At 39.0% G+C, this 22,912-nt stretch overlaps 1 protein-coding gene across 1 annotated transcript in view; it reads left to right on the top strand.

Annotated features, from left to right (window-relative positions):
- Positions 1-22,912, top strand: part of rgs7b (regulator of G protein signaling 7b) — a 335,399-nt gene that overhangs the window by 245,353 nt on the left and 67,134 nt on the right. The window contains exons 4-6 of the mRNA XM_060940302.1: positions 3,675-3,781; positions 12,347-12,398; positions 20,057-20,121. Coding sequence (XP_060796285.1) covers positions 3,675-3,781; positions 12,347-12,398; positions 20,057-20,121 — 224 coding nt within the window. The remainder of the gene's footprint in view (positions 1-3,674; positions 3,782-12,346; positions 12,399-20,056; positions 20,122-22,912) is intronic.

Raw genomic sequence — 22,912 nt, 5'->3', positions numbered from 1 at the left:
TCATAATTTTCCGAACAGGGACAGTGCTGTCAGACTCCTCATCGCAAGTTCTGTGAGAAATTCTGACTTGTGTTGAATATGATATCAGTGTATAGCTTCGATGATGTTTATTTTTGTCATGCACAAAAATATGCCTTGGGGTGATTATTGACCAAGAGCTAAAATTTGAAAAGCAAATCAGAATAGTTTCTTTCCTCATATGACCTCGGAAAAGTTGTTCATGCCTTTATTTATTTCATCTGGCTATTTTCAGGTGCAAAAATGAAGGATGTAAGGTTGTATGACCTCGATTTTACCTTCACTTCATTTGCTTCCAGTTCCTTTTAGGATTCAGTATAAGGTTTTGTTGTTTGTTTTTAATGACTAAATGGTGAATTTGACCCTTACAGTGCAGAAACCCTTCAGATACAGACCCCGTCCACACGTAGCCGGGTATCTGCTAAATCGAAGATATTTTTCTACGTTTTGGCCTGTCATCCACATGAAAACACATCAAAAACGAATATTTAAAAAAACTCCGGGCAAAGTGAAGATTTTTGAAAACTCCGTGTATGCCTTTTCGTGTAGACAGAGATAACCGGAGTTTTGCATTTTAGAACGTCACAATCGGGCGGCACGGTGGTGTAGTGGTTAGCGCTGTTGCCTCACAGCAAGAAGGTCCTGGGTTCGAGCCCTGGGTCCGGCAAGGGCCTTTCTGTGTGGAGTTTGCATGTTCTCCCCATGTCCGCGTGGGTTTCCTCCGGGTGCTCCGGTTTCCCCCACGGTCCAAAGACATGCAGGTTAGGTTAACTGGTGACTCTAAATTGAGCGTAGGTGTGAATGTGAGTGTGAATGGTTGTCTGTGTCTATGTGTCAGCCCTGTGATGACCTGGCGACTTGTCCAGGGTGTACCCCGCCTTTCGCCCGTAGTCAGCTGGGATAGGCTCCAGCTTGCCTGTGACCCTGTAGAAGGATAAAGCGGCTAGAGATGATGAGATGAGATGAGAACGTCACAATCTGCGCAAAAAAATGACAATAAATCTGCCCTGACGTCAAACGTGCGACCTTTGTTTACTGCAGAAGCCAGATTAAGCATGGACAAAGAGTAATGGATCGGAGTAGTGCCCTGAAAGCGTTAATTATTGTGCAGGTGCTATTTACATGTTTAATTTTAGAAGCCCAACTACTGCTCCAAAAACAGGGTCAATATGTCCACATATTTGCTTTAACAAGATTCCCAATCAACGTTTTCTTGCGTCTTTTGAAGTTTATACTCCAAAATTGTGTTTAGAAGCAATTCTGTCTCCGAGTCTGTCCAGACGAACGAGCTTGGTGCCATGTTTTATGTTTAGGCGGAAGTGACGCCAACAGAGGGCTATTCTGATGTGATTAGGGGGTAGGATTTGGGGAAATAATGCCATCTACAGGTTTGGAATGCTTATGAATGTGATTGAAAACGCAGATGTTCGGTTATGTGTGGAAGGGATTTTTTTCGAAGACGAGGTGGTGTGGATAAAACATATTTTTATAAACGGAGGGGGGGAAAATGTTCGGTTTTAAAAATACCCGGCTACGTGTGTACATGGCCTCAGACTGCCTGGAGACACCTTAAGATCATATTCACAGTTACTGGGAATTGCTGTTCGATTTTGGGTAAAAGTTCTGTCAGCAGTGATATGCTTTTACTGGGTTCCTTTTAAAATAGATGTATTTTTATTCTTTAGTGTTTGGCTGTGTGTATATTGTATGGACAGTACCAGTCAAAGTTTATACAGCCCTAGTCATTCATAGGTTTTTTGTATTGTGACTATTTTCTACATTGTAGAACAATACTGAAGACATCAAAACTATGAAATAACATTTGGAACATGTATGGGATTCAAACTATTCAGCATTTACACTACCGTTCAAAAGTTTGGGGTCACTTTGAAATGTCCTTATTTTTGAACGAAAAGCACTGTTCTTTTCAGTGAAGATCACTTTAATCAGAAATGCACTCTATACATTGCTAATGTGGTAAATGACTATTCTAGCTGCAAATGTGTGGTTTTTGGTGCAATATCTCCATAGGTGTATAGAGGCCCATTTCCAGCAACTCTCACTCCAGTGTTCTAATGGTACAATGTGTTTGCTCATTGCCTCAGAAGGCTAATGGAGGATTAGAAAACCCTTGTACAATCATGTTAGCACAGCTGAAAACAGTTGAGCTCTTTAGAGAAGCTATAAAACTGACCTTCCTTTGAGCAGATTGAGTTTCTGGAGCATCACATTTGTGGGGTCGATTAAATGCTCAAAATGGCCAGAAAAATGTCTCGACTATATTTTCTATTCATTTTACAACTTATGGTGGGAAATAAAAGTGTGACTTTTCATGGGAAACACAAAATTGTCTGGGTGACCCCAAACTTTTGAACGGTAGTGTACCTTCATGACATTTTGCACACTATTATCATCTTAACCAGCTTCATGAGGTCGTCACCTGGAATGCTTCTCAATTAACAGCTGTGCCTTGTCAAAAGTTAATTAGTGGACGAGTTTCTTGCCTTCTTAATGCATTTGAGATCAAATAGTAAATAATAAAAATACAGTAAATAGCTCTATTCAACACCAGAACTGTAGTAATCCATACAGTATTATGTCAAGAATTAAACAACTAAATAAAGAGAAGCGACATCCATCATTACTTTAAAGCTAGACAGCCTTTTGATTTCATAAAATCGGTGAAATTTAGTTCCGTCTGAAATGTGGTCATTGTGATACATGTTTATTTCTGTAATATCTCACAAAATATCAGGCCATTCTGTAGCTGGGAAGTTATTTAATTTGATGGGATTAAAGCAAATGTGCATGAAATCGCTCGCTTCACGCAGTCAAGCAGACAGAGGAAGTCCGCATGTGTGCGCATGCGCAGGTTTACCTTTGAGCGTGCACTGACAGTTCCATCATTCTGTCACTAAATGAACAGCTGATCACACCGAGGTGCTCGCTGAGCGCCCATATTTATTAGTTTGGTCCTGCGTTTCCTTCCCTTCGTATATAACATAACGTCTTTTCTTCTCGCTTTCTTTCCGTGACTGTAGTCGGTCTTCCACGTTTCATTCGCACACTCACGTCCTCCATTTTTCTCTCCGGTTTCAAATTTATATCCCACAATTGTTTGCTTTGCGTGAACGGGGAAAGCCCACCGCGTGATGCATGATGTAGTATCTTGAATTGGGTCATGGTGAAACAGGAAAAAATAATGGAGAATTTTGGGCCACGTGGCTCTGAATTCATTAATTGTTCTATTTTAAAAAACTAATAAACTTGGAAATCTGTGATTCGAATTCAGTAGCTTTCGGTCCACTAAACAAAAATAACTGGGTGTCGGGAAAATTTTTTTATGATCTACACTTGAAAAATCTGAATGACAGTCTAGCTTTAAGCCATGAAGAAGTGTATTTTAATGAATAAAAATAAAGGATAAATATTGAATTAGAAGGTGTGTCCAAACTTTTGACTGATATTATATATGTATCATTTCTGTGTGTGTATATATATATATATATATACATATATACATACACACACACACACTGTGGTAAATAAATGGGATTGATGTATAAATATGGCACTTTGTACAGTATTTTCATCAAGAGTAAATGTATAGTGTATCTATATGCAGTAAATGTGCTTTACGTGTGTTTTTTTCTCAGTTGAGGCTCTTCACCTGGGAACTCTGATGTCTGCACATGGCTATTTCTTTCCCATCTCGGACCATGTGCTCGCATTGAAGGATGATGGGACATTTTATAGATTTCAGGTAAAAAAAAAAAAAATTTTATATATATATGGCGGCACGGTGGTGTAGTGGTTAGCGCTGTCACCTCACAGCAAGAAGGTCCTGGGTTCGAGCCCCGTGGCCGGCGAGGGCCTTTCTGTGCGGAGTTTGCATGTTCTCCCCGTGTCTGCGTGGGTTTCCTCCGGGTGCTCCGGTTTCCCCCACAGTCCAAAGACATGCAGGTTAGGTTAACTGGTGACTCTAAATTGAGCGTAGGTGTGAATGTGAGTGTGAATGGTTGTCTGTGTCTATGTGTCAGCCCTGTGATGACCTGGCGACTTGTCCAGGGTGAACCCCGCCTTTCGCCCGTAGTCAGCTGGGATAGGCTCCAGCTCGCCTGCGACCCTGTAGAAGGATGAAGCGGCTAGAGATAATGAGATGAGATTTTATATATATATATATATATATATATATATATATATATAAAATTAATTATTTAGTTTGTTTAAATATAGAAAATCCCTGTGATTTTTTTTTTCCCCCATGTCCAGGTCACTTAATTATACTGAATGCATTTTTATAGTCATATTTTTACTTTACTTTCTAATTGAAAGCTACATAAATCTACAGTCCTGTGCAAAAGTCTTACTGTTTTTTGTACAAACTTTGTTATAGATTTTTATTTTATATCTTTTACATTATCGAGTCAGTACTAAAAGGTTTTAGATTCCAGACATGAGTTTTCCAGCACAAAATTAAATTTTACAGAAAAATGTTTGTCGGTAAAGAAAGCAGCATAGAGGGTTTTTTTTTGTTGTTCAGCCAAGAGATCACTTTTCAGACAAAAACATAATGGATGCTACTGAGTTTTTCCTCATTTCCTTATAAAACTGCACACATTGTACCTGAGACTTAAAGCAAAGGCTTGTCACACCAAATACTGACTATTTTATTTATACCTGTTTACTGCTCTGGGGTGGGTTTCCTGATAACGTTGCCCTTTAGAGCTAAAAAAAGAGAGTTGAGAGACTCTAATAAGCAACGAACATTGTCTCTGTACATGGTTTTCCTGAACTCACTTGTAAGAAGGAGTCTAAAGAGCAACAAGCTGAAGAGCGTCTTTGCAATGCACGTCCCCTATACAGGTATTAGCAGTTGCTAAAGTCAATTGATAAGGTCACATGGCATTCGATTTTAACCAAAATCTAATGAAATATAAAGCATTTAAAATAAGAAAATATATAGCATCATCTGGAAGCATTACATACCGGTATATCATGTGGTAATTAATGAAACTATTTTACATTTTTGGGCAATTTTCTTTTTTATTGCAAGCGTGTTTTTAATTAAATGAACACGTTCACACAAAAGAATGAGCAAATAATAAGCTAAATAATTAAGTAAATGTGTTCCCTGTGCTCGCTCATTTTGCTGTTATCCCCCAATCATACAGTCAGGATTATTTCAACTGTTATCCACAGTAACAAGTGGGCAATGTTCTCTCTTATATGTGCGCACACGCAGAAAGAGAGATTTTGATCTGTGTGTTGTGTGTACTTAAGGAGGTTGAATTGACCAATTTATATATAAATTGACCTTTTTATATTACACACACACACACACACACACACACAGAGTGCCTTGCAAAAGTATTCATCCCCCCTTGGTGTTTGTCCTGTTTTGTTGCATTACAAGCTGGAATTAAAATGGATTTTTGGAGGGTTAGAATCATTTGATTTACACAACATGCCGACCACTTTAAAGGTGCAAATTATTGTTTTATTGTGACACAAACGATAATTAAGATGAAAAAACAGAAATCTGGAGTGTGCATAAGTATTCACCCCCTTTCGTATGAAACCCCTAAATAAGAGCCGGTCCAACCAATTCATTTCATAAGTCACATAATTAGTTGATTAAGATCCACCTGTGTGCAATCAAAGTGTCACATGATCTGTCACATGATGTCTGTATAAATCAACCTGTTCTGGAAGGACCCTGACTCTGCAACACGACTAAGCAAGCAACATGAAAACCAAGGAGCCTCCAAACAGGTCAGAGACAAAGTTATGTGGAAGTATAGCTCAGGGTTGGGTTATAAAAATATCCCAAACTTTGAATATCCCACAGAGCACCATTAAATCCATTATAGCAAAATGGAAAGAAGATGTCACCACTACAAACCTGACAAGAGAAGGCCCCGCCCACCAAAACTCACAGACCGGGCAAGGAGGGCATTAATCAGAGATGCAACAAAGACACCAAAGATAACACTGAAGGAGCTGCAAAGATCCACAGCGGAGATGGGAGAATCTGTCCATAGGACCACTTTAAGCCGTACACTCCACGGAGTGGGCGGGGCTTTATGGAAGAGCGGCCAGAAAAAAGCCACTGCTTAAGAAAACACGTTTGGAGTTTGCCCAACAGCATGTGGCAGACTCCCCAAACACATTGAAGATTCTCTGGTGAAATGAGACAAAAATTGAACTTGTTGGCCATCAAGGGAAATGCCATGTGTGGCGCAAACCCAACACCCTGAGAACACCATCCTTAGAGTGAAGCATGGTGGTGGCAGCATCATGCTGTGAGGATATTTTTCATCTGCAGGGACAGGAAAGCTGGTCAGGACTGAAAGAAAGATGGATGGCACTAAATACAGGGCAATTCTGGAGGAAAACCTGTTTGAGTCAGCCAGATGTTTGAGACTGGGATGAAGGTTCACATTCCAGCAGGACAATGACCCTAAACATACTGCTAAAGCTACACTGGAGTGGTTTAAAGGGAAACATTTGTCTTGGAATGGCCTAATCAAAACCCAGACCACAATCCAATTGGGAATCTGTGGCATAACTTGAAGACACACTGTGTGTGTGTGTGTGTGTGTGTGTGTGTGTGTATATATATATATATATATATATATATATATATATATATATATATATATACACACATATATACACATATACACACACACACACTACCGTTCAAAAGTTTGGGGTCACCCAGACAATTTTGTGTTTTCTATGAAAAGTCACACTTTTATTTCCCACCATAAGTTGTAAAATGAATAGAAAATATAGTCGAGACATTTTTCTGGCCATTTTGAGCATTTAATCGACCCCACAAATGTGATGCTCCAGAAACTCAATCTGCTCAAAGGAAGGTCAGTTTTATAGCTTCTCTAAAGAGCTCAACTGTTTTCAGCTGTGCTAACATGATTGTACAAGGGTTTTCTAATCATCCATTAGCCTTCTGAGGCAATGAGCAAACACATTGTACCATTAGAACACTGGAGTGAGAGTTGCTGGAAATGGGCCTCTATACACCTATGGAGATATTGCACCAAAAACCAGACATTTGCAGCTAGAATAGTCATTTACCACATTAGCAATGTATAGAGTGGATTTCTGATTAGTTTAAAGTGATCTTCATTGAAAAGAACAGTGCTTTTCTTTCAAAAATAAGGACATTTCAAAGTGACCCCAAACTTTTGAACGGTAGTGTATATAAGGAGGTCAATTCAACCTCCTTCGGTACACATGACACACAGATCAATACCTCTCTCTCTCTCACGCACAGTGTTAGAGGTGCAGAAACGTGTCTCATTTATGACACTAAATTAGTTAATCACTCACCTAATGGAATTAAATTTGATTAAAAATGTAGCAATATAAATGTGACATGACAATATCCATACGTAATTCCATAACATATTGAAATATGTTCATAATGTTTTGTGTATATTTATTTAATAATTAACTCGATGTCCTTGCAACGTACAAGAAAAATAGCTGAACACCAGCAGCAGATTCAACACCAGTTTCCCCCGTTGACTGTGAAAGTCCCTCGACAGCACAGCGCAGGCTGTGTATTCGCTGTGAGCGAGTCGCTCTTTGTTTTGAGGGAGTGGTCTAGGTCTTTCGTAAATTTCGAGCAAACTAAAGGATTACTTGGATTACGATGTTGTTTGGGAAAACCACGTTAGCTTGATGATGGATCTTAAGAGGTAACTTAAGACTCTGTTTGCCTTGAGAAGCTTTCGGGAAACCCACCCCTGTACAGTATTTTAAATGTATAAGGGGGGGCGTCATGGCTCAGGTGGCTAAGGCGCCATACCATAAATCCAGGGACCCGGGTTCGATTCCGGCCCGGGGTCATTTCCCGATCCCTCCCCGTCTCTCCCTCCCACTCATTTCCTGTCCTGTCTCTACACTGTCCTATCCAATAAAGGTGAAAAAAGCCCAAAAAAAAAAATCTAAAAAATGTATAAGGGTAGTTCTTCAGTAATGGAATTACATTCACAGCAAAATGTGATAACTTTTTTTTTTTTTGTAGTTGCAGTACTCAAGATAATGGTAGTAAATGAAACTTTCACACTGCATGGGGTATCTTTTGACCCGGGGGGATCGAAAAATTGGCAATGTTTAACTCTGAATGCAAAATCTTTCATGAGGAAAGAAAAATCAGTCACGGAATTACATCAGGGAAAAAAAAAAAAAACCCTGAACTTTCATTTCTTAAAATTCAAACCGAGATTTCTCTGAAGCAACATTGCTGTAATTTGGGTGATGATTTTTAAAGATGGTTTTCAGTCCATTTTGCTTTGGATTCTGTACTTTAGCAATCTCACTGAGCTGACACGTTCAGGCAGGCAAGCTTAATCATTTCATAATTTTGGCTTCTCTGCTGAAGAATTGCCCATAAACATTTAATTTCATTATTTTTAATTCATCTCTGCTCTCCAGCATTTCTTGGCATCTGCCAAAGACTTTTGCCCAGTAAGTCCTACATAGCCATATGTCTATTTGTGTATTAACACAGCATGTGGTACAATATTCAGTCCTCGTCGTACTTACGGTACCTTACATTTCTTCTCATATACTAAAGCTTTATACTGTCTTCTGATAGAATTGCTGTTCTACTGGCACATCATTTTTGCTTCTTTCTAAAAATAGTGGCATGCAAAAGTTTGGGCACCCTTACTGAAAATGTCTGTTACTGTGAATAGTTAAGTGAGCAGAAGATGAGCTGATCACCAAAAGGCATAAAGGTAAAGACGACACATTTCTTTTCAGCGTTTTCTGCAAGATTTGTGTATTATTTCTGTTTTGTACAATTGGAGAGTGAAAAAAAGAAAAGGAACACCATGCGAAAGTTTGGGCACCCCAATACATTTGAGTTCTCAGGTCACTTTTACCAAGGTTCCAGACCTAAATTAGCTTTTTGAGCTGTGGCTTGCTCAAATTCTTCATTAGGAAAGGTCAGATGATGCAGATTTCAAAGCTGTATAAACTCTCTGACGCCTCAAACTTGTCCCTAATATCAACAGCCATGGGCTCCTCTAAGCAACTCCCTCGCATTCTGAAAAATAAAATAATTGATACGCACAAAGCAGGAGAAGGCTACAAGAACGTAGCAAAGTGTTTTCAGGTAGCTGTTTCCTCAGATCATAATGTTATTAAGAAATGGCAGTTAACAGAAACAGTGGAGATCAAGGTGAGGTCTGGAAGATGAAGAAAACTTTCTGAAAGAACTGCTTGTTGGATTGCTGGAAAGGCAAATAAAAACCCCTGTTTGACTGCAAATGACCTTCAGAAAGATTGAGCAGACCCTGGAGTGGTGGTGCACGGTTCTACTATGCAGCGACACCTGAACAAATATGACCTTCATGGGAGAGTCATCAGAAGAAAACCTTTCCTGCATCCTAGCCACAAAATTCAGCGTCTGAAGTTTGCAAATGAACATCTAAATAAGCGCGATGCATTTTGGAAACAAGTCCTGTGGACTGATGAAATCAAAATAGAACTTTTTGGCCACAATGTGCAAAGGTATGTTTGGAGAAAAAAGGGTGCCAAATTCCAGGAAAAGAACACCTCTCCAACTCTGAAGCATGGGTGTGGATCGATCATGCTTTGGGGTTGTGTTGCAGCCAGTGGCACAGGGCACATTTCATTGGTCGAGGGAAGCATGGATTCGAATAAATACCAGCAAATTCTGGAAGCAAACATCACACCATCTGTAAAAAGTTGAAGTTAAAACGAGGATGGGTCCTACAATAAGACGATGATCCAAAACACACCTCAAAATCTACAATGGAATACCTCAAGAGGCCCAAGCTGAAGGTTTTGCCCGGGCCCTCACAGTCCCCGACCTAAACATCATTGAAGATCTGTGGATAAATCTCAAAAGAGCAGTGCATGCAAGACAGCCCAAGAAACTTGTCGAACTGGAAGCCTTTTGCGAGGACGAATGTGTGAAAATCCCCCAGATAAGAACTGAAAGATTATTAGCTGGCTACAAAAAGTGTTTACAAGCTGTGATACTTGCCAAAGGGGGTGTTACTAGGTACTAACCATGCAGGGTGCCCAAACTTTTGCTTCGGGCCCTTTTCCTTTTTTGTCATTTTGAAAATGTAAAAGATGAAAATAAAAAATTGTTTTTGCTTAAAATATAAAGGGAATGAGTCATCTTTAACTTTGTCTTTTGGAGATCATTTCATCTTCAACTTGCTTAACTGTTAACAGAAGCAGCAATTTTGACCAGGGGTGCCCAAACTTTTGCATACCACTGTATACGAACTTTTGCAAAATTATCTACCAATAGAACATGCTGTTCAAGTTTGAAAAAGGATAAATAGCTTATATTTTATTTACTGTAATCATATAATAGGTAATAGTATATACATTTGACTATATTCAGTGTACAGTGGTGCTTGAAAGTTTGTGAACCCTTTAGAATTTTCTATATTTCTGCATAAATATGGCCTAAAACATCATAAAATTTTCACACAAGTCCTAAAAGTAGGTAAAGAGAACCCAGTTAAACAAATGAGACAAAAATATTATACTTGGTCATTTATTTATTGAGGAAAATGATCCAATATTACATATCTGTGAGTGGCAAAAGTATGTGAACCTTTGCTTTCAGTATCTGGTGTGACCCCCTTGTACAACAATAACTGCAACTAAACGTTTGCGGTAACTGTTGATCAGTCCTGCACACCGGCTTGGAGGAATTTTAGTCCATGGAGCTCGTATGAAAAATACAAGTGGTGATATTTAAATAATATTAGCTGATCTTGAGTGGTATATCAGATACATTCCATTTAGCTAGCATGATATTGAACGAGTCGAAGACGAGTAGCTGAATGAAATATACTATGAATACTACGATATACTACGAAAAAAAGCCAGCCAATATTTTTATTATTATTATTTTACATACACACTCTTCATATTAGCATTCTCAAAGGCCAACGGGAGCTTACCCACAATTTGGTGCTGTTAGCGCGGCAGTCCAGTTACCTTCTAGCTGGTGTGGTGTTCGCGAAGTCCAGTGCTAGTGCAGTCAAGCCAAATAATATTATTATTATTATTGTGTAATTTACTTAGATACTTTTAAAATCAAACATCGATAGCGCCACACAACGGAGTGACTTGGCAGCCAAAATTCTCTCAAAATCTTCCACTTTTGGAGGCATCATGGCTCAGGTGGCTAAGGCACCATACCATAAATCCGGGGACCTGGGTTCGATTCCAACCCGAGGTCATTTCCCGATCCCTCCCCGTCTCTCTCTCCCACTCATTTCCTGTCCTGTCTCTACACTGTCCTATCCAATAAAGGTGAAAAAAGCCCAAAAAAAATCTTCTGCTTTTAACAAAGCAAACCTCGTGGCCATGTTTGTTTACAAATTGTCAGCCACTCGCTAGTGCAGAAGTTTTACATCTCCAACGTATCTCTTTTCCAGTTTTTGTAAATATGCGTGAAGATATAATGAAGTTTAGCTTTTCGGGTGTTCAGCACATTTTTAGTTTGTTTATTTCGTGCTTAAACCGATCACTGGATTATCCCCGTATTCTCTCTTTCCTGGCCAACAAAGAAATGATTCTGTGCGTGTGCAACAGAAAAGTTTTGTCATTGGATCTTCGCATGAGCTCCGACGTGTGACGTGTTGTCTTGACGATGTGCAATATTATAACAATATTGCACGGTCATTCTCCATTGGGGAGAGTGGTGTAATACATGTAGGATAAGCGATATAACACTTTCATGCGATCAATAAACCCACTAGAAGGGAATAGGACGTTTTTATTCCATGTAAAAAGTGTCCCGTGTGTATAATAATTCCCAGTAAAACACTTATGTCCATATAATATATCTGAATATGTAAATATGGTCAGTTTCCAGCTGAATATTTTAGAACTGAATATTTTCAGACAGAAATAATTGCCGTGATCTGCAGCGTACACTCTGTAGTGACACTTGGCTCCGTCACACACTTGTGGGTGTTTTTCCTTAAGTAAATCCACTTTATCGTGACACATCGCAGGCTTGTCTCATTCTCAGCTGTGTTTACACCACTGTCAGTGTGTGAGACAGGCGGCTTGCTTTAATCATCAGCTTTTGGCCTCTCACACAGATTTTTTGGCAACTTGACCTGTTACGATTTTACAGCCGAGATTAGAAGCTTGTTTAATAATGTGATGAACAGATTCACTGACATTTCACTGTTCAAGATGTCTGCTAACAACTAACCTCAGGATATTTTTAAAAAATATGTAGAAATAATAATGCGTGTGTGTGTGTGTGTTTGTGTTTTTTGTGCAGACTCCCTACTTTTGGCCTTCAAACTGCTGGGAACCAGAGAATACTGATTATGGTGAGAATCCCTCTCTCTCTCTCTCACACACGCACACACACAGAAAGAGAGTGAGTTCACAAAGACACTGAATTTACACGCTTCCTGATTCAATATGGAAGGGAGAAAACACCTCTCTGACTTTAGAGCCATGTATTTTCGTCAAAGTGCTTTTTTTTCCATCGAAACCCCCAATTTAAAATTCATTATTTATATATGATGGTGTGGATCTCATTACAAAAGCGTAGCTTTCACCAAATGTGCATCAGTAGCTGCAAATGAAACCAATTCAGCATGACCATAACCATCACACAGCAATCCCGAGAGCTGTAGGAAAGTGCAAAAGTTAGACACAAAATGAAATAAGGAATAAAATACTTGCGAATGTGCTGTTATCTGGAAATGACGAACGACGGGGTGGGGTGAACGCAGAGTTACAACACACCAAAGCTGATTTTTTTTTCCCTCTAACTGTCCATCCTGAAGTGTTTTATTCTTCCTAAATCAGAGCAATTTTCCAACATTAACCATTTTCACTGATTCAACAATGATGTAATTCTTTATCCATTTCTAGTTACCTTTACTGTTGTTGAACACCCTGAGAACAGGGACTAACTTCTTTCATCAATAAGCAGTCATTCCTTCTCCCTCCTGAAGTTAATAAGACAGGAAAAAAAAATAGCCTCATTGAAGCTGGAGCTCATACCGGCCACTGTTCTGTGTGAGTTTGAAATCCGATCAATCCTGTAGGAGTAGTAGCGATTTACGTGAAATTGCATATGACCCCTGTGTAGCCGCATCCGTGGCAGGTGGCGCCACTTGGTGAACAATTCTTGTTGGAATATGTCTTTAGAGTCTTCTGGGTGAGTTTCAGGGAAAAGGTCCTAGCAGTTTACAAATGGTAGCATTTAATGTGACGAGCCACCCAAAATTTTAAACACCCATAAAATCGTAAATGTGACGGATGGTGCTACCATCTTGACAAGTTTTATACATACTGATCTGTGGAACATTGTATTTGAGTTTGATCGAAATACAATCAATCCTGTCGGAGGAGTAGCTATTTTCGTAAAATTGCACATGACCCCTCTGTAGCCTCATCCATGGTAGGTGGCGCCACCTGGTGAACAATTCTTGTTGGAATTTGTCTTTAGAGTCTTCTGGGTGAGTCTCAGTGAAAACCTCCTAGCAGTTTATAGAGTAGCCGTTAATATGATGAGTCACCCAAAAATTTCAGACACCCATAAAGTTGTAAATATGACAGATGGTGCCACCATCTTGACAACTTTTATACACACCAACCTGCGGAACATTGTGTGTGAGTTTGATTGAAATCCAATCAATCCTGTAGGAGGAGGAGCGATTTTTTGTAAATTGTGGATGGATGGCGGACGATGTGTGATCACATAATCTCATCCGAAGCTTAAAAAAAAACAGTTTGTTGCTCAGAAACCGAAAGAATAAAGTCTTCTGTCTTTATACTTTCACATGCCCTAAATAGCTTTAGATTACATGAAGCGTCTATGATATCCAGGTGAGATTATCCACTGATGCAAAGTGCTCAAGTGTAAATCTTTAGGATGCCGTTAGAGCAGCCTAAAGATGAGTCAGAAGCCACAATCGGATTGGCTCTCCTTGTACTGGATGTGATAAGAAAACAAATGAGCTTTTTCAGAGCACTTGATTGAAGAATAAAGTTCACAGCATCCTGCTTTCAAACGTTATTAAAGAGTTTTGCTTGAAATGGTTAAACGAGATGCTGGCGAATTTGCTGAAAAGGCTGTCATTGAATGTTTTCAGTGTCCATCAGTGTGCCTCTTCCCGTGAAAGTAGACAGGTCTTGGCCATGTTTGCTTCCAGAAGATACCAGAACGTCTCGTGAAAGCTGGAGGTCTGGCTTGTATGAGTCATGACGGCTTAAAAAATAAATAAATGCTTGCTGTGCCGGTGAGTCAGTCAGTCAGTGCTCAAGGCTGAGATGGAGGCTCCGTAAATCTGTGTTTCAGGTGCAGTGACATATTGGAGTGTCAAAAAAAAGAGATAATTTTGTTGATTCTAGATTCTACTGATGAGCAAATAATAAGTAATAAAGAGTAACATCACACACCGACAACTTTTGCTTTGCCAGCTGGTAAAATAAATCATTTTGACAGCTTGCTTTCTTACAGTGGTGCTTGAAAGTTTGTGAACCCTTTAGAATTTTCTATATTTCTGCATAAAACATCAGATTTTCACACAAGTCCTAAAAGGAGATAAAGAGAACCCAGTTAAACAAATGAGACAAAAATATTATACTTGGTCATTTATTTATTGAGGAAAATGATCCAATATTACATATCTGTGAGTGGCAAAAGTATGTGAACCTCTAGGATTAGCAGTTAATTTGAAGGTGAAATTAGAGTCAGGTGTTTTCAATCAGTGGGATGACAATCAGGTGTGAGTGGGCACCCTGTTTTATTTAAAGAACAGGGATCTATCAAAGTCTGATCTTCACAACACATGTTTGTGGAAGTGCATCATGGCACGAACAAAGGAGATTTCGGAGGACCTCAGAAAAAGCGTTGTTGATGCTCATCAGGCTGGAAAAGGTTACAGAACCATCTGTAAAGAGTTTGGACTCCACCAATCCACAGTCAGACAGATGGAGTACAAATGGAGGAATTTCAAGACCATTGTTACCCTCCCCAGGAGTGGTCGACCAAAAAAGATCACTCCAAGAGTGATAATAGTCGGCGAGGTCACAAAGAACCCCTGGGTAACTTCTAAGCAACTGAAGGCCTCTCTCACTTTGGCTAATGTTAATGTTCATGAGTCCACCATCAGGAGAACACTGAACAACAATGGTGTGCATGACAGGGTTGCAAGGAGAAAGCCACTGCTCTCCAAAAAGAACATTGCTGCTCATCTGCAGTTTGCTAAAGATCACGTGGGCAAGCCAGAAGGCTATTGGAAAAATGTTTTGTGGATGGATGAGACCAAAATAGAACTTTTTGGTTTAAATGAGAAGTGTTGTGTTTGGAGAAATGAAAACACTGCATTAGAGCATAAGAACCTTATCCCATCTGTGAAACATGGTGGTGGTAGTATCATGGTTTGGGCCTGTTTTGCTGCATCTGGGCCAGGACGGCTTGCCATCATTGATGGAACAATGAATTCTGAATTATACCAGCGAATTCTAAAGGAAAATGTCAGGACATCTGTCCATGAACTGAAGCTCAAGAGAAGGTGGATCATGCAGCAAGACAACGACCCGAAGCACACAAGTCGTTCTACCAAAGAATGGCTAAAGAAGAATAAAGTTCATGCTTTGGAATGGCCAAGTCAAAGTCCTGACCTTAATCCAATGGAAATGTTGTGGAAGGACCTGAAGCGAGCAGTTCATGTGAGGAAATAAAATACAATGCGAGGTCCAGTTCAAAGAAAATAATCAATGACAGGATGGTTTATGCAGCTGGAGATGACGCAGAGTTACTGTTACTCCTGAAGACAGCATGCATTAAAGGGTTTTATTCTTCTTCTTCTTACATAAATAATTTTTAATTCAGTAATGAATGACACACCGTACTTTTTAACCCTTTATAGTTACTTTTACTTTTGTAAAGTTGTCCAGAAACAAGATAATTAACAATTATTCCATGAAATCGAGTCGTACATGAGCTGATAGCCGATGATGTATGCCAAGATTGAATGGAATAACTGTTTTATTCTGTCCATATTCATTGGATTTTGAGAAACAGAGCATTTTTATTTTTTGCAAATAAGATAAATAAAAACTTAATACAAACTGTCCGACAAAATCATTCCAGCTTTGGCGGACTTCTTAACCTATCGATGGCTGCACAAATTGACTTTTTAGTGGGGGTTTTTGTTTGTTTTTTGTAGAAAGTGCCGCCTTCCTTGGATGTTTCAGTGATGTAATTTCAAACTTCTTTGAGCATTTGAACGAGTTTAAAAAATTCAACAAGTTTTAATGATTAAAGATGAAGAATGTACTGTAAACAAACCAACGAAATGAGAGGATCAATTTGTGAAAAATGCTCTAATAATTCTTGAAAAATAAAAAAGTTCTTATGATCAAATACTTTAATTCCATATTTTGTTGCTTTTTTGGTATTTTTGGGGTTTTGTTTTAGAGTAGAGTTTTTATTTCATCCTCGGTTGCTTCAGCAACACACTCCGCCATTTTGTTTTTCTCAACTCACCATATATGAGCTGATATCCTAGTCGTAGAGTAGCCAATCAGAGTGCACGATTGCTCATATCCAGTGAATGTGGATAGAATAATTCCCGTTTTCGCTTTATAGCATAGCATCATAGCAGCTGTAAAAAGTTGTTCCTTCACCAGGTTCTCTTTTTGCTCGCTCTCTCTCTCTCTCTCTCACACCAAACACTGACACTGGAGACTCCTTCCATAAATTTTAAATAAATATCTCCTTACAGAAAACACCACTATATCAATCATCCATTCATTATTTATCACACTTAGCTATCAGGCTTGTGGAGGAAGCTGGATCAGATCCCAGCTGACTTCAGGTGAGAAGCGGGGCACATCCTGGGTAGGTCGCCAATCTATCACACGGCTAATGAACATTCACACTCGCATTCACACCTATGGGTAATTTAGAGTAACCAGTTGGCCAAATTCACATGTCTTTGGGCTGTGGGAGGAAACCAAAGCACCCAGAGGAAACCCACACAGTAACAAGGAGAACATGTAAACTCCACAAAGAAAGGTGTGTGAGGTTCGAACCCAGAACCTTCCTGCTGTGAGGCAATAGTGATAACAGCTGCACCACCATGGAGCCCTGTATCAGTCATTATTAACTGTATTAACAATTAATTAGTATTTATCTTTTTAAATCCGTTAACTGTTAGTAGGCTTGACAGGCAAGCTGGAGCCTATCCCAGCTGACTACGGGCGAAAGGCGGGGTACACCCTGGACAAGTCGCCAGGTCATCACAGGGCTGACACATAGACACAGACAACCATTCACACTCACATTCACACCTACGGTCAATTTAGAGTCACCAGTTAACCTAACCTGCATATCTTTTGGACTGTGGGGGAAACCGGAACACCCGGAGGAAACCCACGCGGACACGGGAAGAACATGCAAACTCCGCACAGAAAGGCCCTCGCCGGCCACGGGGCTCGAACCCGGACCTTCTTGCTGTGAGGCGACAGCGCTAACCACTACACCACCATGCCGCCTGTGCTTTAATATAATCATGTGATTTGTTTTGTGCCTGGAAATCCTGTCAGTGGTGCTTTTATATAAAATTAATCAAAGCTCTATGACCGATTATATTTGAGAATTTAACAGCACTGAGGTATAAAATAATTGAATAAAAGTTTAAATTCGGAGAATGAGATTTACTTTGGTGTATTACGGTATTGGCTGTATGATATTTCCTGTCTGTGATTAAATAAACGTAGGGTTTCCTGCCTCTCTGATAGTAGTTCTGGCTTATATTGACGTGTATACACACACGCACACATTCTAGTACATTAATTCATTCAGAGACTCCACCTTGTCACTGATTATTTTTCTAACAGCACCATGCCCTCCACCCCAACTGTTTTATTCCTTACTCAACACTTTCACTTTGTGAGCGAAATTTGGCTATATTTTGAATATTTCTCTTTCAAAGCAATTTTAGATCTAATACAACGTTTGTGTAAATGTATCTGCCATATTATTTTTAGCTCACCCAGCCGACAGGTGATGAGTTTATTCCATCCTGTGTTGTCTGTCGTCCATCCGGCGGCATCCACATTTCATGAAAATCGCTTCTTCTCTCTCAATTCTTCACTGATTTTGATTCTTTCTGGCATGAAGGTAGGGGAACCTAGGGTGCATAGAACTTCTACCCAGATTTGCTTCATTACAATTATTAATGAAGTTATGGACTAATTAAGCCTTCATGAGCAGTTCAATAAAAATCGCTTCTTCTCGATCAATTCCACGCCATTTTGGATTCTTTCTGGTAAATAGGTCGGGATTCCTAGGGTGGATATCGCTTCTGTATTTAGCTTGTATATAGTGTATATAGCTTGCAACATTTATTGCGCAAGGTGGCCCACTTTAGATCGTTCCTTCTGGACTAGGTGGGGCTGAAGTGAGCTACGCCGTCATTGACGGTCTCATTATACACTTCCCTTGATGCTGATTGATCTGAAGGTGTACGGTTAGAGAATAACATTTATGTTGTTAAAGTTAATCATCCTTTACTCATCATCAGGGTCCCACAACACAGCTGATGTTTGGAGATTTGACGTTTCGGGTCTGTTTTTAACCCAGTAGTCACATTGAGGTGTTTAAAATCTCCACCAACACTAGCATTTTGGTAATAATCAATCGACAGCTTCTTTTAGCTTGAAAAAAAAAAAAAAATATATATATATATATATATATATATATATATATATATATATATATATTATGGCATGCTGTTCAGGAAATTAATCTTTGAATATATTGAATGAATCCCCGAATATATTGAATGAAACTTTGAATATATTGAATGAATCCCCGAATATATTGAATGAAACTCTGAATATATGGAATGAATCCCCGAATATATTGAATGAAACTTTGAATATATGGAATGAAACTTTGAATATATTGACTGAATCCCCGAATATATTGAATGAAACTTTGAATATATTGAATGAATCCCCGAATATATTGAATGAATCCCCGAATATATTGAATGAAACTCTGAATATATGGAATGAAACTTGGCTGACGTCATGACGGCACTGCCGCCGTCCTGCAGCAGTAATGAGTCAGTCGGCTCGGGATTTGGTTGCGGCTATTTTAAACAATAAAGACATTGTTAACACTCTGGCGAATGCTTGTGGTTTTATTAGTGTTTACTTCTTTTATGTGCAACGAAGCTACAGTGACAAAGTCATTTCCCTCGTGGATCATATTTGTATAACGGTATTTTCTGTATATAAAACTAATTTGTAAATTTTGTTTGTCGAGTTTTACAGCGTTTCTCAATATACTCTAATACTCTCCTCTGAGTCAGAGTTTTTCTTGGGACCTGTTGTCTGTCTGCCGAGCTGTGGTAGCGGGGGCAGAATACAAAGTTTCATCCCATATATTCAAGGTTTCATTCCATATATTCAGGGATTCATTCAATATATTCAAAAAGTTTCATTACATACATTCAGAGTTTCATTCCATATATTCAAAGTTTCATTCAATATATTCGGGGATTCATTCCATATATTCAGAGTTTCATTCAATATATTTGGGGATTCATTCAATATATTCAAAGATTAATTTCCTGAACGGCATGCCATTATTTATATATATATATATATATATATATATATATATATATATATATATATATATATATATATATAAAATTCATCAAATAATTCTATTAGAGGCATTTGTTGGCATAAGCAGAATTATCTAGAAAGAAATCTATAAACATGTCTTAACAGTCAGTCCTGCACACATGATGCTATTAAATAAACAGTGTCACTCGTGTCCTTCAATCTGTATTAATTCAGTTATGGTTTCAGTTATAATTCTATTTAATGAATGAACTAAACACGGTCTCATATTTACTCTATAGATGCAAATAATTAATTACAAATACAAGATTATTTATAGAAAGTGTTAATAACCTGTTCATTAATCTCTCTCTCCATCCAGCTGTTTACCTCTGTAAGCGGACGATGCAGAATAAAGCCCGGTTGGAACTTGCTGACTACGAAGCTGTAAGCATCTCCCTTTTCTCCTCACGTTTCTCCTCCACATCAGCACTTTATTGTGCATTCATGAGCCTCTGCTCTCACACACTCAGTTCCACAGTGTAAAGGTTCTCTCTTTTCTTCTTTTGTTAAAAGATAATGAGATGTGCTGTAGTGTGCATTTTAATTGTAGTCTTAAACGTCCTTTTTATTTTGGCTGGTGAAATTTGTGAAAACAAAACAGGCCTTAATATTTTTTATATGGTGCATCGGAGTTCAAGATTTCTGGATGATCAAAATAAATCTGTACAAAATTTTAGTTCATAGTCAAAAGGGTAGCATGTCAGATTGATTCAAATAGTGCAGCAGAATGGTCTATTGAGGTATTTCACCTGACGTCACAGGGTCACGTGACGCCCCGGTGTCCGCCATTTTGAACGTCAAGCTAGCTAATGTCAACAACATCATAGCTGGTATGTTACTGTAGCAATGTTTACGTTCAGTCATTTGGATGACTGTTAAAACCTTTCAGTCTCAAGTTTTTCCTTTACTGGATTTACTAGTTAACTGAGCTAGCGTGCGCGCCGGCCGGCCGGCCGGCAGGCTAGCGCGCGCGCCGGCTCCCAGCTTGCCCGAGCGCGCTAGCTCAGTAAACTAGTAAATCCAGTAAAGGAAAAACTTGAGACTGAAAGGTTTTAACAGTCATCCAAATGACTGAACGTAAACATTGCTACAGTAACATACCAGCTATGATGTTGTTGACATTAGCTAGTGCTAACAGCTAGCTGCTAATACACTGCTACAACTACACCGACCCTAATAATACAGTTCTTAGTCATTGCCTGGTAACAGCAAATTTATAACGGGCCATGTCTCAACAGACCAAGAAGTTATTTCAATGACATTTAATAACATTTTGTTTATCCTGAGGACCGAAAGTAAATGAAAATGTGAACAAACCTTAGCTGTAATAAGATGGCGACCACCGGCTCCAGGGACGACCCGCTGATGTAGGCATGTTACCCAGCCTGACACAAAATATTTGTAGGTATCCAAACTCGTATACGCTTTCAGATCAATACCTGTGTATGGCGATGGGTTTTTAACGACATAGGTATACAGATCATGTGGGCCGAAGTCAGGTAAAGACGAGGGCTTCGTGTACTTCCGTACGTCAGTGAACAATCCTGGTGGAAGCAGGTAAACGTCGTTCTCTAAGCCTGCTAACCTCAATTTTTGCAAATACCTCTCCCTCTGCTCGCCCTGTAAATGCCCTACGTCGCTGGATAGTGAAGGTGTTTTCTGCATCTCGCTCCTTTTTCTTTTATGTTTTTCGTTTGTCGCCTTCCTCGCATTCAAACCGATTCGAGCCGTGCCGTCCAAAATGGCAGCATCACATGAATTGGTCACGTGAGTGAAATACCTCAATAATGAGGCATTGGTATAATTTGGTTGGGGTTTTTTTCCCCCCGAAAAAAATACAACATGCATGAGCCAGTGAATCACACCAGATTCACTCAGCAACAGAATCAGACAGCAGATCATTGTCTAAATCAGAAAATTATTATTTCATGTGGTTTTTTTCCCCATATTTATATGTATATCTTTTGTTTGTTTGTTTTTGTGGCTACTGCCTCATAGAGGCTAAGCGAGGCAGAAGCCACGATGTCATCATGTTGTAAGAATGAGTATAACAATAGTGAAACTTCGTAACCAATCAGAACCAGAGACGAAATTGGAGAAACCTCGTTATAACTTTGTAGTATCGGAAGATAATCAGCAGATAAAAAGATAATGAAATTCATCTTGCGGTTCGCCAAGGCTGCTGATTCGATATCGAGTAAGTGGTGTTTATTTTAAGAAAATTCACCTTTTGATTATCACAGCTTTTGTTTGGTCCTTCTGAAAGGTCAACTGAAAGGTTTTCTAAGTTTTTTTGAGCTTTTTGGCAGATATATTGAAAAGACGATATCAATCTTCTGCTATTTGCTTTCATTTTTAAACTTTATTTTTTATTTGAGTCTTTGCACTACACTTGTGAAACAAAATGTGCTCATTAGTACTGAATAATGCTTCTAAGACAATTCACGAACATGTGCTTTTGTACTATTTTGAAAATAGATCTAGTTCACAGCACTGCATTTTGAAAAAAAAATTGGTAACCAAAATACTACAAGCCCTGATGCTGCTCACAGCTTGGTGATGCTTGAAGAGATGAGGCGAGTAGAACTGATGCACACACACATATACAGTGCCTTGCAAAAGTATTCATACCCCTTGAACTTTTTCACATTTTTCCACCTTACAGCCACGAACTTAAAAGTTTTTTTTTTTTATTGAGATTTTGTGATAGACCAACACAGAGTAGCACATAACTGAAGTGAAACGAAAATGATAAATGGTCTTCAAAATGTTAAACAAATAAAAATCTGAAAAATGTGGTGCGCATTAGTATTCAGCCCCCTGTACTCTGATACCTCTAAATACAATCCAGTGCAATCAATTGCCTTCAGAAGTCATCTAATTAGTTAATAGAGTCCTACTGTGTGTAATTTACTCTCAGCATAAATACACTTGTTCTGTGAAGGCCTCAGTGGTTTGTTAGAGAACACTGAAGAACAAACAGCATCATGAAGACCAAAGAACTCACCAGACAGGTCAGGGATAAAGTTCTGGAGAAGTTTAAAGCAGGGTTAGGTTATAAAAAAATATATATCCCAAGCTCTGAACATCTCAAGAAGCACTGTTCAATCCATCATTCAAAAATGGAAAAAGTACAGCACAACTGCAAACCTACCAAGACATGGCCGTCCACCTA

This window comes from Neoarius graeffei, chromosome 14 (assembly GCF_027579695.1).
Source record: "Neoarius graeffei isolate fNeoGra1 chromosome 14, fNeoGra1.pri, whole genome shotgun sequence".
Lineage (NCBI taxonomy): Eukaryota > Metazoa > Chordata > Actinopteri > Siluriformes > Ariidae > Neoarius > Neoarius graeffei.
This window is presented reverse-complemented; position numbering and strand designations above follow the sequence as displayed.